Genomic DNA, 16,342 nt, shown 5'->3' with positions numbered 1-16,342 from the left:
ATTATATCCAAATTTAATCAACCCCAGAAAATAGCTAATTAAAAATAATCATGTAAAACAGCAGGTCTTTTCTCCAAAATTAAACACGCACTTTCTTTTACTGGCTGTTTAGACAAGTCTTGCAAAAGCCCAGCCACCTGTTCTGGGGTGGGGGTTGGGGGGTAGGGAAGGAGGTACTGGAGTTCCTAGGAGGTGACTGTTCTTGGCAGCCACCTCCACCCAGTCCTTCCTGGAATCTGTCATTGTCAGCTTCTGCTGAGATATGACTTTGTACTTGGTGGGTAAAGATAGGCAAGACATTTTTTTCTTTAACCTCTCTTTGACTCTCTTTTCCAAACTCTTGTTTACATTTTTTAAGTGACATAATTAGAGTAAAGCTCCTAAAATAGTGTGTGATCCTCCCTTCGCTTGTCTCTTTTCCTCCCTCTTGGCAGCCCTGACTACTCTGGTTCCCCAGGCATTGCCCTATTACCCAGGAAGTTGGGTGTGGTTTCCAGAAGGTTTGGTTGGGATTTACATTCTGGTTTGCATTGATGATTTAATCCATCCTTTGGGCCTCTTTCAGCAGAAAACCAGACAGAATATTTTTCTGACCTAATTTGTTTTTCTCTAAATTAACACCTCACAGAATAGAATGCCACAGAGTAAAACCAGTAGAGAGGGGAGTGTTTTTCTGAAAATTAGGAAATTTCGAGAATTCATGGACCATAATGGAGACACTTGGGGAAGCAACACTTTGGAACTGAGGTTAATGTTCTCCTCTAGCTCAGTTTCTTTTGTTCCCTTGTCTTAATAGCCAGCTAGCGCAGTTATCTAACACTAAACAAAACAAAACAAAACAAAACAAAACAAAACAAAAAAACAAGAAACAATGAAAAAATATTTCAAGTTCTTGGGGATTGTGAATTTTTTGTGTTGACCGCCGCTGAGCAGGCAGTGAAGAGATGAGCTCTGGCAACTCAGCAAGACCTGAATTGTTAAGGCAGTATTGAGTATTGAGAGCCACTTTGTTTTGTAATGCCCCATGACTCTACTTTTAAATGTCTATTTTCAATTCAGTTCTATTTTAGTTCATCATATTGTTTTGTCTGTTTTGTTTTTAATTGACATACACTTTGCATAGAGCTGAATGCACAGATATTAGATGTATAGTTGCATGAGTTTTGACAATTGTATACATCTGTGTAACCCCAGTCAAGATGTAGAACATTTTCATCACTCTAGAAAATTCCCTCATTGCTCTTTACTTATCCCAGCCTAACTCCAAATAACCACTCTTCTGATTTGTATCACCACAGGTCAATAGTTCTACCTGTTTGAACTTATATAAATAGAATCATGAACTATGTACTCTCCTTTTTGTATGTGGATTCTTTTACTCAACATAATGTCATTGAAATAGCAAGTCTCTCTCATCCATGCTATTACATGGATCAGTAGTTGGTTCTTTTTTTCTCTTTTTTAGATTTTATTTATTTATTCATGAGAGACATAGAGAGGCTGAGACACAGGCAGAGAGATAATCAGGCTCCATGCAGGGAGCCCAACGTGGGACTTGATCCTGGGACTCCAGGGTCACACCCTGGGCCGAAGGCAGATGCTCAACCGCTGAGCCACCCAGGCATTCCCCACCCCCCTTCTTTTTATTGTGGTAAAATATACGTAAAGTTTACCATTTAACTATTTTTACATGTACAATTCAGTGCCCTTAAGTGCATTCAGGGTGTCGTGTCACCATCGCCACTACCCACTTCTGGAAATTTTTCAACATCCCAAACTGAAACTCTGTCCCATTAAACTGTATCTCCCCAGCATCTGGTAACCACTATTCTACTTCCTGTCTCTATGAATTTGACTATTTGAGGTATCTCATAGAAGTGGAACCATGCAATATTTGTCCTTTTGTCTCTGGATTCTTTCCCTTAGCATAAGGTTTCCAAGGTTTGTCCATGTTGAAGTATGTATCAAGAATCTCATTCCTTTTTAAGGCTGAATGATATTCCATTGTATCTATATCCCACGTTTTCTTTATCTATTTATCTATTGATGGACATTTGGGTTGTTTCCACTTTCTGGTTATTGTGAACAATGGTGCTATGAACATTGGTAGACAAGGACCTGTTTTAACCCAGGCTGTCAATTCTTTGGAGTAGATACCTTGGAGTGGAATTGCTAGATCATGTGGTAATTCTAGGTTTAACTTTTTGAAGAACCACCAAACTGTTGTCCACAGGTCCTGAACCATTTGATATTCCCCAAAGCAGTGCAGGAGGGAGTTCTCAATTTCCCAGCCCATACTCCTTATTTTCCTCTTTTTAAAAAAGAATAGCTATTTTGATTAGTATCAAATGACATCTCATTGTGGTTTTCATTTGCATTTTCCTAATGACATGATTGAGTATCTTCCTGCACTTATATTTACTAGGCAGCTTTCTGAACTTCTCCCTAATCTTTTTGCAGGAATGATTTGAAATACTATTTAATCTAGAACAATAAACTACAGATTTTTTATCCTCACAGAGAAATTCAATTTGAAAATATTTTAGAGGAATTGACTTTTTTGTAGTTGTTGTTGCCAAGAAAGAACTTAATACTGCCATGTCCTATGGCTATCATTTTACAAATGATAAGACATTTTAGTTTAAAAAAAAGAAGGAAGAATAATCCCTAAATAAAGGAGAGACTTTTGAATTAATTTGGCTTAAGGAAAAAATTATTTTTTTGTCCGTATTTTTCTCATTTTTGCTGTGATCCAGAAAAACCAACTGGTTCTTGAGTCTCGCTGGTCTGGAGCAGACTTCTCCAAAGGCAGAAACATGCACTCAGGATACAAGATCTCATGGAGAGAAAATATCAGAACTTGTTTTTCTTTTTTTCCTTTTTTTTTTGTCTGGAAAAGAAGAAAGATATGAAGCATTCTGCTATTTAACATGGAGGCCAACACTGGCATCCTCATTTAGCCACATCTGAGAGAAAGAAGTTTCATGATATGGATAGTTTGACAGTGAGGCTTCCATTCACTCTTTGACTTTTAGCCTATTAGAGTATTTGTGGAATATTGTAGCCTTGGTAAGCCTTCTTTTTTTTTCTTTTTTTAAGATTTATTTATTTGAGAGAGAGAGAGAAAAAAGAGAGAGCATGTGCAAGTGCACTCACATGCCCAGGCATGCACATAAGCATGTACCTACATGCGCAGGAACCCATATGCACATGCATATGCACATGTGCACACACATGCTCACGAGTGCATAAGCAGCGTGGAGAGCAGAGGGAGAGAGGGAGAGAGAGAATATCCCAGACTTCTCTGTGAGCACAGAGCATGACAAGGGGATTGATCCCACCACCCTGAGATCATAACCTGAGCCAAAACCAACACTTGGATATCCAATAAACTGAGCCGTACAGGCACCTGAGGTAAGCCTTCTTAAGTGGACTTAGTGGAATATTTATAATAACACTTTGTAATGAGGTAGGGAGTGTGGGGAACATCTTTTCTTTTGGGACTACCCAAAGTCTTTAAGATTTTATTATTTATTTATTTATTTATTTATTTATTTATTTATTTATTTTAGAGAGAGAGAGTAGGGACAGGGGCAGAGGTAGAGAATCTTCAAGCAGCGGATCCCTGAGTAGCTCAGCAGGTTTAGCGCCTGCCTTCGGCCCAGGGCATGATCCTGGAGTGCCAAGATCAAGTCCCGGGTGAGGCTCCCTGCATGGAGCCTGCTTCTTCTCCCTCTGCCTGTGTCTCTGCCTCTCTCGCTCTCTGTGTCTCTCATGAATAAATAAATAAAATCCAAAAAAAAAAAAAAGAGAATCTTCAAGCAGACTCCCTGGTGAGTACTACCCCAACTTGGGGCTTGATGAGATCATGATCTGAGCAGAAACCAAGAATTGGAAGATCAACCAACTAAGCCACCCAGGTGCCCTACACCCAACTGGGACTTGAATTCACAACCCTGAGATCAAGAGTCACATGCTCTATCAACTGAGCCAGCCAGGCACCCCTGGAACTACCCAAAGTCTTTAGAATTCTCTCTCCACATTTTGATAATTTCTCAGAATCAAAATCTCACTTCTCAATATAAAACGTGAAAAACTACATTTTTCAATCTTTTTCTGAGCTAAGATGCACACTTTTCTTTTTTAAGATTCATTTATTTATTTTAGGAGGGGAGGGGCAGAGGGAGAGGGAGGGAAATCCTTAAGTAGACTCCCTAATGAGTGCAGAGCCTGATGTGGGGCTTGATTCCAGGACCCTGAGATCATGACCTGAGCTGAAATCAAGAGCTAGACGCTCAACCAAATGAGCCACCAAGGTGCAGACTTTTGATATGGATTCCATCTGTAAGGCTCATGTGAGTGAGATTGATTTGGAACTGAATCACACAAGTGAAGAGGCATGGTGTGAGGCATCGTTTTGCTGTGGCAAAGTGGCATAGTCCCGGAGTCAGCAGGTACAGGTACAGATCCCTTGGTAAGACAGTTCTGGATTGGACCTTTGGAAGTTCACTCAAGGAACTGTTTCTTTAGCCCTTCTGTTTATTCTTTTTAGTTGACTATCTCCCTTTCTGCTCAAACTTGCTAGAGTAGATTCTGTTTTTTTTTTTAAAGATTTTATTATTTATTCATGAGAATACACAGAGAGGAGACAGAGAGAGAGAGAGAGGCAGAGGCACAGGCAGAGGGAGAAGCTAGCTCCATGCAGGGAGCCGGACGTGGGACTCAATCCGTGGTCTCCAGGGTCACGCCCTGGGATGAAGGCAGCGCTAAACCGCTGAGCCACCAGGGATGCTCAGATTCTACTGTTTTTAACCAAGAACCCTCCTGACCAATTTAAGGAGATGACCAGAACACAAAGGTTTTCCTGATTATCTAGAGGCAAAGTCCTTAAAAGAATTGTCAAGCGTGGTGAAGTTACCTATCTTTCTTTTACAAGAAGATACGGGTTGGGGGATCCCTGGGTGGCTCAGCGGTTTAGCGCCTGCCTTTGGTCCAGGGCGCAATCCTGGAGTCCCGGGGTCGAGTCCTGGGGTCGAGTCCTGTGTCGGGCTCCCGGCATGGAGCCTGCTTCTCCCTCCTCCTGTGTCTCTGCCTCTCTCTCTCTATCATGAATAAATAAATAAATAAATCTTAAAAAAAAAAAAAAAGATGCGGGTTGATCTTGTCTTTCAAGTGTTGACAATTTTTTTAAGCTTGCTACTAGATATTTTTTGGAAAAAACAAACCAGACCAACTTTTTAAGACACAAGTGACATTTTTAGAAATAGATAATATGGTAACTGCTTTTTGAAAGAAATTTATACTTTGAAGAAATTATTTTGAAAAAGTATACTTGGAAAGAATTCCATCATTCTATTTTTTAAAAAACCTCAAAGTATAATCATACCTTTTTAAAAAAGATTTTATTTATATATTCATGATAGACATAGAGAAAGAGAGAGAGGCAGGGACACAGGCAGAGGGAGAAGCAGGCTCCATGCAGGGAGCCTGACGTGGGACTGCAGGCACTGAACCGCTGAGCCACCCAGGGATCCCCTATAATCATACCTTTAAAAAATATGTATTATGTGCACACACAAAAAATTTAAAAACAGAATTTTCTAACATGTTTAAAAATCTTACAAATGTAGAGTTTTAATAAGTTTCAAATACACTTGTTTAAAATAAGAATTTGACAACTTCCAATTAATCTGTAAGAATAACTAATTCACTTTAGGGAAAATGGAAAACTTTTCTAACCAAATTTCAACAACACATTAATATAATTGTTAGGTAAGGATTAAAAATGAGTATTATGATTTAGGAAGCTTATCTAATAATATATTATAATACTGTTTTGAAGCACTTTTTTTTTTAGCTTTGACAGACTTTAATGGAATGTATTGGGGGAAAAAAAAAAAAGCTGAACATAGAACCAGACCTTTGCTTATTGCAAAGTGCTAAACCAAACATTATAATCATGACATATTCAATTATATTTCTCTTACTAATTATATTGCTATGCTAGTAGTGATATATACTTTTTAAGATTTTATTTATTTATTCATTAGAGACAGAGAAAGAGGCAGAGACATAGGCAGAGGGTGGGACTCGATCCCAGGACCCCAGGATCAGGACCTGAGCCAAAGGCAGATCCTCAACCACTGAGCCACCCAGGTGCCCCTAGTAATGAAATTTTTAGTAAGAGCAAAATTTTTGTATCAGTAATAACTGAAATAAATATTTTCTAAAGCATGTGATTTAGCTTAGTATGTATATATGTATGATTTACAAGTTAGTAAATAGATATATTAGAAATGCATGCTTAAAACAATTTTTAACCCAGTATATCCAAAGTATTATTTTAACATATAATGGATAGAATATTAATAATGAGATATTTCACATTCTCTCTTTCATACTGCCTTTGAAATCAAGTATGTATTTTATACTTAACCAGATTTCAGTTTGAACCAGCCATAACTCAAGGGCTTATGTGGTGGCTACTGTATTGGACAGCACAGCTCTCGCTGTATTATAATTTACCTTCCTTATTTTCAATGTCTTTTCTAACTTTGTTTCATTCAGGCTGTTGAAAACAGGCAAGTGTAATATATTTTTCAACCATCTTTCAAAACAAACAACAAAAATCAGGAGAAACAATCTATCAAGAATACTGTATGCCTAGTTCTATGTAGGTTTATTGGAAATAGTCTAGAGGTTTTGTACCTTTGCATCTAAAATTCCGTATTAACATCTTTGCTAAGTAGAATCTATACTAAGGGATCTGAATGTGGGTGTGGTAATTCCTATCTACTGTCTCCAAAATAGGATTTTAGGTAATTATATTATTAACCAAAATTGTGGTATTGTAGCCATCAGTTCTATCAATGTGTCTGCCTATCATGTCTTTATATTTTATAAAGTGAGTGGCAGGTACTTGTTTTGTTCTAAGAATTCATCACTCGAACCACATTCAAGTGTCTGCTTAAGATTGTATTTAGTATTTGGACAACTCAGATACAATCTAATGTAGCCTTATTCTCAAACTTGAGGAAAATATAGTAGATAATGTCTAAAAAGGGCAATTATTAAACTAACTTCTGTAAACATAACTGAGGTAAATAAAGGCTTCAGATAAGAATTCACTTCGAAATTAGCCAGAAGAGGTTTAGGCCCGTAGATGACACAAATTGGCTTGGATGATGCAAATGCAGGCTATATATGAATCATCCTTATTTGTTTATTAAGTGTGGAAAGGAGGTAAAAGATTTGGCTCCTGGTTTTACTTTTGTCTATGTGATTAGTTATTTTTAAGAAAAATTACAGAAAGCCAGTCATTATGTGCTCAACAGTGCATTTTAGAGCTCTTAGAGAAGATCATGGTCACCTGAACCAGTCACCCTCATTTTATAGTGAAAGAAACCCAGGCCTGAGGTGTGTAGGCTGGGGCTGATTCCCAGGTCTCTCAACTCCCTGCCCAATGCTTTCTACTGAGCTACTAAAGGACATGAGTAAGTGATATTCAAAAGAAAACACACAAGTGGCAAAAACACATATGAAAAGTTTATATTGAATACAAATTAAAACCAGAAGATACCAATTTGTTTTTCATTGAACAAATTGGCAAAGATGCAAGTTTATAACAAGGATTGTTTTTTTTGTTTTTGTTTTTGTTTTTTTTTTTTATGTGAGACTTTTGGGAAATGGGCTGGCTGGTATCTGAAATTTCACAAATAGATTAAAATGTTATCTCATCTTAAACATGAAAAAAGAATAAAATGTTATGCTTTACTAATATTTACACCTTAAAGAAAGTGAGTGCCTCAGCTCCTTTGCTGAGAATGGGGTTTCCCTGGGGTAAAGGGAGAAAGTCCAATGTCTGTAGATTTCCAATGCCTTATGAATGAGAACATGTTTGTGTGTGAAGGTTTGGGAGACAGAGGCAAATGGCCTTTCTCACAGTTTACCTAGATGGGCTGGCTCTGATAATAACGAGCCCATGATGGGACAGTTTCAGGATGTTAGAGTCATTAAAAAAAAAAAAAAAAACTCCCAGAAAAAAATTATTTTGATCTCTTTTCCTACATTCTTCATAGCTGGCATTTGGGTTTGGGATTTATTTGGTGAGCATTCTTTCCTTTGCCTTTTGTATTGAATTTATGGAGAAGTTCTGTTTCTTAGAGATGATCCTTTGAAGCCGGAGATGAAGTTTGAGGTCTTTCTGTCTAAAAGTTCCCTCTTGGGCAGCCCTGGTGGCTCAGCGGTTTAGTGCTGCCTTCAGCCCAGGGCGCAATCCTGGAGACCCAGGATTGAGTCCCATGTCAGGCTCCCTGCATGGAGCCTGCTTCTCCCTCTGCCTGTGTCTCTGACTCTCTCTTTCTCTGTGTGTGTCTCTCCTGAATAAATAAATAAAAATAAAATCTGAAAAATAAATAAAAATAAAAGTTCCCTCTTTATACAAGTCCTGAAGAAGCAAGGCTATTAGAGGCTCAGCTCAGGAAGATGCTGGGCAGATATTGGGTACTTCCTGTTCATGTATCCAAATGGCAAATATAGGAAAGCAATGAGGCTCCTATTTCAATTCCTTCAGATTTATGATCCTTGATTAATGTTTTCATATAAACTTCCCCTCATTCCCAAGTGGGTCTGAGGCAATGTGAACTTACTGCATTCAACCCGGAGCTCTTGCTTGCAGACAAGAGATTGCCAAAGGACCAGGGGTTTTGTGGGGTTTTTTTGTTTTTTTAGATTCTTGCAATATGTCATCTCATAGTGTGATAAACCAAGTTATTATCATGAGCAATTTTTTTAATCTGCAAAGTATTTTATAGTTTACAGAGGCCTTTAAAATCCTTTTCGTTTGACTCAACAATCTTGCAAGCTAAGAAGGAAGGGTCTTGACAGTGTGCAGATGAGGAAACTAAAAATGAGAGACTTTTGTAAAGATTTTTTTGTTCAAGTAATCTCTACACCCAGCGTGGGGTTTGAACTCACTACCCCCCTGATCAAGAGTCACATGCTCTACGGACAAAGCCAGCCAGGTGCCCTCTGCCCCCAAATGAGAGACTTCTGATTTCAAAGTTACTAAGTGACAGGTAAAAAACGAAGATTTACACCCAGGTCTCCTAATTCCAGCCCCTTTTTCCTTCTACTTTACCACAGTTCCTCTCCATAAAAGCAAAGGGGGGAAAATCATTCATCATGGCAATTAGGAAGATAAATCCCCAGCAACCTTATAGCTAATTCCCTTTCAAGGGTCCTCCAGCTGAAGTCTGCTGCCTCGGGCGAGTCACTGAATGTTGCTCTTGTAATCTCCCGCTGGGTCAAGTCCTCAAGCAGCCACACTGCCCTTGCACCACCGCTGCCCTCTGCTTACCGCCGGCTGGCGTCACCTGGTCTCTGCTGTGACCACAGCAGCCGAGAGAGCTGGCTGTCCACCAGGAGGGAAACACCCTCTTTTCCACAAGAAAGAGAGGTAGCCGGAGCACACCGCGCAGCCTCCCTCCCCCCGGGCTGCTGACTGAGCTCTAACCCAGGGGACGTGAGGAAGAGTTCCATCTGTCTCAGGTAAAAAGAATCCCTGGCCGTCCACTTTCCCTCTTCTCCCTTCCTGTGGCTTAAACACCGATGACTGAACCGACCCTGGGAGCTGCGTGTCAAGGGTGGCACAGCAGCCGTCCTCATGGCCCTGAGTGCCTGTGAGGAACGGCCGGGCCCACGGCGGTGCAGCCCTGTGACCATTAGGTGACAGGGAAGTCAACCTCTCTGTAGTCTGAATCACCAAATTTTGGGGTCTCCTATTTACAGATGTGTAGGGTGTTACTCCACTGTTATCCCTTGACTCCTCCTGGCTGCTCCATCCCTTCTAGCTGGAAGCTCTCTAACGGTTCATGGTGCCTCAGTACCAGGCTATAATCTTTCATGAGACATTATGGAAAGTTTGGGAACAAAGAAATCACTCGGAGGCAGCAGTGGGGCAGATGCATCCTCAGGGTCTGTGGCGGCCCCAGGGGCTTGCCTAGTGGCGGGCGGCTTCCCGCTCCGGCCCCACCCTGCAGCCAGCGCCCTTGAGGCTTTATCGCTGTAAGGATGGTCAGTGTGGCAGCGTCAGCTTCCCACCCACAAAGGCCACAATCGCACTAGCGTGAAAGACTTTTTTTTTTTTACATGCAACACTTTGGAGAAAAAGGACTCCTGGTCCGGTCACAAGGTTACCCGCCTTTCTGCCCTCTCCGCTGCAGCTGTGACGGGTTAACGTGGCCACACGCGTCCCCTCCCCTCCCACTCTTTTCCTTCCCCTCCTTTCTTTCATTAAAATAAAAAACACTGATTGCAGGTAGCCAGCAGAGGCTGGGCTGAGGGCCGCAGCTGAGGAGGATGTGAAGGCCTTACCTCGTTCCAAGTCACATCCAAGTTCTCACGGTGGCCCACACAAAGGCCTCTCCTGACCGCCTGTGGTCTTTGAGCTTTTAGAATCAGTCTGTAGAGAAGCAGGGAGAGCAAGTCTCCGTCCAGAACCCTGTAAATGTTACCAACCCTGACGACAGAGATTATGGGGCTGGAAGTTAGCAGGGAGAAGGAGAGGTGAGGGTGCGGTGGTGCCTCCCGCTTTATGAACCAAGTCTAGCTGATGGACTTTAAAAGGCGTACGTGTATTAGAGGGATAAAAGGGAACCCACGGAGGAACTAGATCTGTTCAGGGGGGGCAGGAAGGGGGCACCAAGGAGTCCAAGTGATCAAAATCTGCAATCAGCAATCAAAAAGTAATAAATACCCAGTTTAATATCAGTACTCTAATGCCAGAGAGTATTAACTTTTATTACTACTTTATGAGCACACTTAACGAAGGCATGTATGCCATTAACTGTTATCTAAAGCCTGGTGGGATCGCTCTCCAAAGGCGGGCCTCCTGTTAATTCCTGCTCCTGGGACGTCCCTCGCCACACTGAATCAGCGCTAACCCAGGCCTCACTTTAGCTAATAGAAGGTAGCAGAAGTGACACCCTGTCCGTTCTTGGCTTTAAGGGGGCTGGCAGCGTCTGCTTTTGTCTATTTTGGAGTCCCGAGCACACATGTAAGAAGTTCTGCCACCCTGCTGGATGCACGTTGTGGAGAGATCACACACAGAGAGAAAGGCGCTGAAATTACCAGGGGACATGGAGACAGGCCAGGCCGCCCGGTGCCCCATCTCAGCGCCCCCTTCCAGGCAGGTGTGGGGTGAGGCCGGCTTGGCTGTTTCAGGCCCATCGCTATCTGGCTTGAGCAGCAGCACGAGACACCCTGAGCGGGGCCAGCAGAAATCATGGTCCCGCTGGGCCCCAGCTGACCCACACACGGGTGAGAGATAATGAAATGGCTGTTGTTGTCAGCCTCAAAGTTTTGGGGCGGTTTGTTATGGAGCAAAAGATAACTGGAACAGGCATATTTAATCTTTTTCTGTCAGGTCACTCGCTTCCTGCTCAAGTTCCAAAATATTAATCCCCAAATTCCAAGAACTGAGGAGAGTGTGGGGAAGGGAGGAGCGGGAGGAAGATGGAGAGCAGGATGTCTGGTTGCCACATGGGGTGAGGTGGGAGTGAAATGGCCTCTGTGGTAGGGGAATAAAAGGACTCTTCTACCCATGAATGTCAACATTCAAATTTGGAGTTTTCTGGAGCCACTATAGATATCCTGCCTCCATCTTCTCATTTTTCTCCCCATCCTTAGTAAAGACTGCTAGACTGCTACCCACACATTACTTTGTATGAGTAGAATTTTTGTAAAAATTCAGGGGCTGGATTCATGGTTGGATGCTTCCTAGGGAACACTTTCAAACTCAGAAGAGAAGGTGGACTTGGGCTTGGTCTGGTGGTTTGCCGTGGGACCCGCACTGCTCCTGAGTAGAAGGTTCTAGAGGCATTGCAAGTTTCCACCGGGCCTTTTGTTCCTGTGCCCTCTGCCATGAGAAGGGCATACCCCGTATAGCATCTGCTCCTTTAGCCTGGGTGTCTAAGTGAGAAGACACATGAACCTGTTCTCAAACCATAACCTGCGGTAGCCAAACCACAACCACTGCCCTGTAACAGGAGCAGGAAATAAATATTTGTTGTAGGTCACTAAGATTTTGAGGTTGTTACACGGCATAATCTAGCAAAAGCAAACTAATATGAAGCCCAGACTCTAAAGGCTTCCAGAGGGGAGAAAAGAAATCTGGTCATTTACAAAGGGTCCAAGTTAGACAATGTCAGGCTTAAGATCAGCAATGCCAATCAACGATCTTAAGATCATTACCGTTAGAAGGTAATGGAGCCCTGTCTTCAAAGCTGTGAGATAAAAGTATTCTGACTTTAAAATCTATAACTTATATGATACATTCATGTACACAAAAACTTGGAAAGCATACCATCTATGTGCTTCTCATGAAATTAAAAAACACATATATGGTGTTATAGTTTTTTTCTTTTTAAAAAGATTTTAAAATTTATTTTAGGGGGGTAGGGGGTGTGCAGAGAGGGGCAGAGGGAGAGGGAGAGAGAGAGAATCTCAAGCAGCCTCCATGCCCAGTGCAGAGCCCAAGTCGGGGCTTGATCTCATGACTCTGAGATCATGACCTGAGCCAAAACCAAGAGTTGGATGCCCAACCGACTGAGCCATTCAGGTGCCCTGGCATTATATTTTATCCTAATAAAGTGAAAAGGAAAAAGAAAACCCTTTCTTGATAGTGAAGGTATGGGGAAATAGTGATGGTATAAAGAAATATGTAAATTAATTTGTTTCTGGAGAACTTAGCAAAACCTATAAAAATCCTAAAAATATTCCCATCTTTGAATCAGCAATTTCATTTGCAGAAATTTATTTGAGGAAAATTAGCATCAATATAGACAAGGATTTAGCTACTAAGATGTGGCACAAAGCATTATATATAATAGTGATAATTGGGAACAGCCTAATGTACATACTGGGCAGGCATTAACTATTATGTAATTTTTAAAAAATTATCCCTTTGAACTAAATACTGTGCATTTTATGAAATGTTTAGAAGATATAAAAATAAACCTTTTTTTTACTCTTACGCTCCAGCTACTGAGTTTCCTCCTTGAAGGCAATTATTCCAGTTTCCTTTTCAATCTTTCCAGAGACATTCTTCCTTTATACATGTACATATGCATAACTAGATTATATATTAATTATTTATGCATATGTGTATTTTATAATGGTAGCACACTGCTACCACACTACTCTGCTCTTGGCTTTTTACACTTAATTCTTCTTAGAGATTACTCAGTGTAAGCACGTGGATCATGACCTCATTCTTTTAAACAACTCTAGGGTATTCCTTTGATATGTGTCCCTTAATTTACCTAAGCCATTTTGAGAAGATCAGATCTGTAAAGGATTTATAGAAGAACATTTAATAACATGCATAGAAGTTTATGATTTATCAAGGTAAAAAAAAATGAAGCAGCAGATTACAATGTGGTTGAGCGCTATAGCAGTCTGCAAGTCAACAGATAGTCTCTTCCCAATGCTTAGGACACCTATTTGCATGAAAGCCTAGCATTTGCCATTACAAATTCCTGGACTGATTCAACCACTGTGCCCTTTGTTCTAGTGAGCTGGCCTTTGTAACCAGGGAAACAGCCCCAGTTCATAATCTAAAGAAATATTGCAGAGATAGTCCAGCTAAAGATAAGAAATAGGGTTATATTATTCTCTGGGGACTTAGTGATCCCTCTCTCCCCCCCTCTCTCTCTATCCTGCCTTCCCCCCACCTTTTGTGTGTATGTATGTATGTGGTTTTATGACTTTGACAATCAGTGGTTAGTTCTCATCCACATTGTCCAGAAGTTTTTGAAAGTGGTGACAGGGACATAGGTAACCAACATATAAAGCTTGTTTGGTGAATTTTTATCCTCATCATGTTTCCTAGACAACATGGATACTGTATAGCACATTCTTATTCCTTTGACCCAGATACTTTGCTGAGCCTGGTGTCAATGCACATACCTGGCATTCCCATCTCCTTCAAGGCAAATTTCTAGATTTCGTTGAGTGCCTGAAGGGCTTGCCTCTTGAAGCCCATTCCATGATGTCCATGTGAATGTTGATGGTATAGTCTCTGGTCACTACCCCACTGATGGCAGGCAACCCTTCTTCTGGGAGCCATTCTGTGGGGCCCAACTTGGAAAGACTTGGTTATCTTAACACACTTTTATTTTCCAGGGCCATTTATGATGCCAGGCAGCACCACAGTAGAAGCTTCCAACCCCAGACTTCCCTGCTGCTTAGTTAATCCAGGGGTGGACTACACTACCACCTCCTTTGCTTGTGCTACTAATTGGGTTAGGAATAGAGGAATGGGCTAATAAATGAGTGACTAGAGGCCTTTCAGTCTTGCAGAAACTATAAAATCAACACTAAGAGAAAAACGGGTTGGAGTCCTGGGATCACGCCCTGGAGATCTGCCAGCCCTGCCCCATCTGAGTTTTCCTCACTCACTCAGCTGAACGCTGGACCCTTACTGGGAAGCAATGACAAGAAGGGAGAAGACTGGTCCAGGTCCTGATGATGTGAAAAGCTTGTCACAACTGGAACCTAATCTCTGCCTCCAAAAGTGTATGTTGAAACAAGTATCCCTTAAAAAAGGACAACAACAGAGCTTCTTATTTTGGAATAATTCTAGACTTACAGAAAGGTTGCAGATATTACTTATAGTTCCTGTATACCCCTGACCCATATTCCCCTAATGTTAACATCTTACATTACCGCGGCACATTTGTGAAAGCCAGGAAACCAGTATCAGTTCATTACCATTAGTCGAATTCCAGAATTTACTTGGGTTTCACTAGCTTCTCTATCAATGTCCTTTTGCTGTTTTAGTATCCAGTCTGGGATCCCATGTTGCACTGAGTCACATCTCCTCTGCTCTCTGCATCTCCTTTCCTGGTCTTTCTCTTTCACAACCTTGACAGTTCTGTAGAGTATTGGTTAGGTATTTTGTAGACTCAAATATGGTTCATCTCATGTTTTTTCTCATTATTACACTGAGATTATGGGTTGTGGGAAGAATACCAGAGGTGAAGTACCCTTCTCTTCATACCAGATTGGGGGTATAGGACATCACCGCGGCTGGTCACTGGTGATGCTAACTTGGATCACACAGGTAGGTGGGGTTTCTCAACTCTCAAGTCACTATTTTGTCCCTTTCCATATTCTATTCTTTGGAAGAGTTACTAAGTCTAACCTGCATTCAAGGAGAGGAAAACTGGGCTCCACTTCTTGGAGGGAATAATATTTACAAAGATTATTTGGAATTCACCTGAAAGAAGCTTTGTCCTCCCTTCATTTATTTATTTAGGTGTTTATTTATGTATTTATGTATGTATATACAAGCATCCTTTTAGTTAAAAGTGGTAAATAGTCTTGTTTAAGTAAAGAGGTTGAGTCAGTACTTATGCTTTTAGCAAAGTTGACTGTCCCCTATGACAGGGAATACCCCTTCTAGGGGTTCCTAATGGATATAAGAACAGGGACTCTAAATAAAGACAGTTTAATCTCAGCTCTGCCACATGTTAGCTATATGACCATGGGCAAATTTCTTAATCTCTCAGTTTTTTCTTTTTTTAAAAGTTTTTTTTTAAAGATTTTATTTATTTACTTGAGAGAGAGAGAGTGAGAGAGAAAGAGGGAGAGAGAGAGAGAGGGAGCACGCGAGCGAGCAGGGGGAGAGGCAGAGGGAGTAGATTCCCCCCCACTGAGTAGGGAGCCAGATACAGGGCAGATCCTGGGACTCCAGGATCATGACCTGAGCTGAAGGCAGACCCTCAACTGACTGAGCCACCCAGGCATCCCTCAGTTTTTCTTTTTCAAAAATAGACATACTATATATTAAAAATACTGTTTAAGGGTACGTGGCTGGCTCAGTCTGTAGAGCACGTTACTCTTGATCTTGGGGTTGTAAGTTCAAGTTCTATGTTGGATGTAGAGATTATTTAAACAAAAAATCTTTTAAAAATACTATCTTGGACAGCCCAGGTGGCTCAGCGGTTTAGCACTGCCTTCAGCCCAGGGCATGATCCTGGAGACCTGGGATCGAGTCCCACGTCAGGCTCCCTGCATGGAGCCTGCTTCTCCCTCTGCCTGTGTCTCTGCCTCTCTCTCTCTCTGTGTCTCTCATGAATAAATATAATCTTTAAAAAAAAAATACTATCTTATAGAATTTAATGAGATGGGGTGCTGGGGGGCCTTTGGCTCAGGTCATGATCCCAGGGTCCTGGGATGAGCCTCTCACTGGGCTCCTTGCTCAGTGGGGAACCTCCTTATCCCTCTCCCTTTGCCCCTCCCCTGCTTGTGGTCACTGGCTCTATCTCTCTGTCAAATA

The 16,342-nt window shown here is 41.4% G+C and overlaps 1 protein-coding gene and 1 long non-coding RNA gene across 3 annotated transcripts in view; one reads left to right on the top strand and one right to left on the bottom strand.

The window, feature by feature from the left end:
* LOC140601486 (uncharacterized) overlaps positions 1 to 16,342 on the top strand; it is a 66,197-nt gene that overhangs the window by 19,318 nt on the left and 30,537 nt on the right. The window contains exon 1 of one of the 2 annotated variants that reach the window (XR_012004498.1): positions 9,156 to 9,549. The exons of the other annotated variant lie outside the window; for it this stretch is intronic. This is a non-coding gene — a long non-coding RNA (uncharacterized lncRNA). Of the gene's footprint in view, positions 1 to 9,155; positions 9,550 to 16,342 lie in introns of those variants that run through there. 2 annotated transcript variants of the gene reach the window in all.
* The window catches only part of CDKL4 (cyclin dependent kinase like 4), an 82,587-nt gene continuing 68,803 nt past the window's right edge, over positions 2,559 to 16,342 (bottom strand). Inside the window, exon 11 of the mRNA XM_072770454.1 lies at positions 2,559 to 2,890. Coding sequence (XP_072626555.1) covers positions 2,854 to 2,890 — 37 coding nt within the window. The 3' untranslated portion in view covers positions 2,559 to 2,853. The remainder of the gene's footprint in view (positions 2,891 to 16,342) is intronic.

The sequence above is a fragment of the Canis lupus genome, chromosome 12 (assembly GCF_048164855.1).
Source record: "Canis lupus baileyi chromosome 12, mCanLup2.hap1, whole genome shotgun sequence".
Lineage (NCBI taxonomy): Eukaryota > Metazoa > Chordata > Mammalia > Carnivora > Canidae > Canis > Canis lupus.
This window is presented reverse-complemented; position numbering and strand designations above follow the sequence as displayed.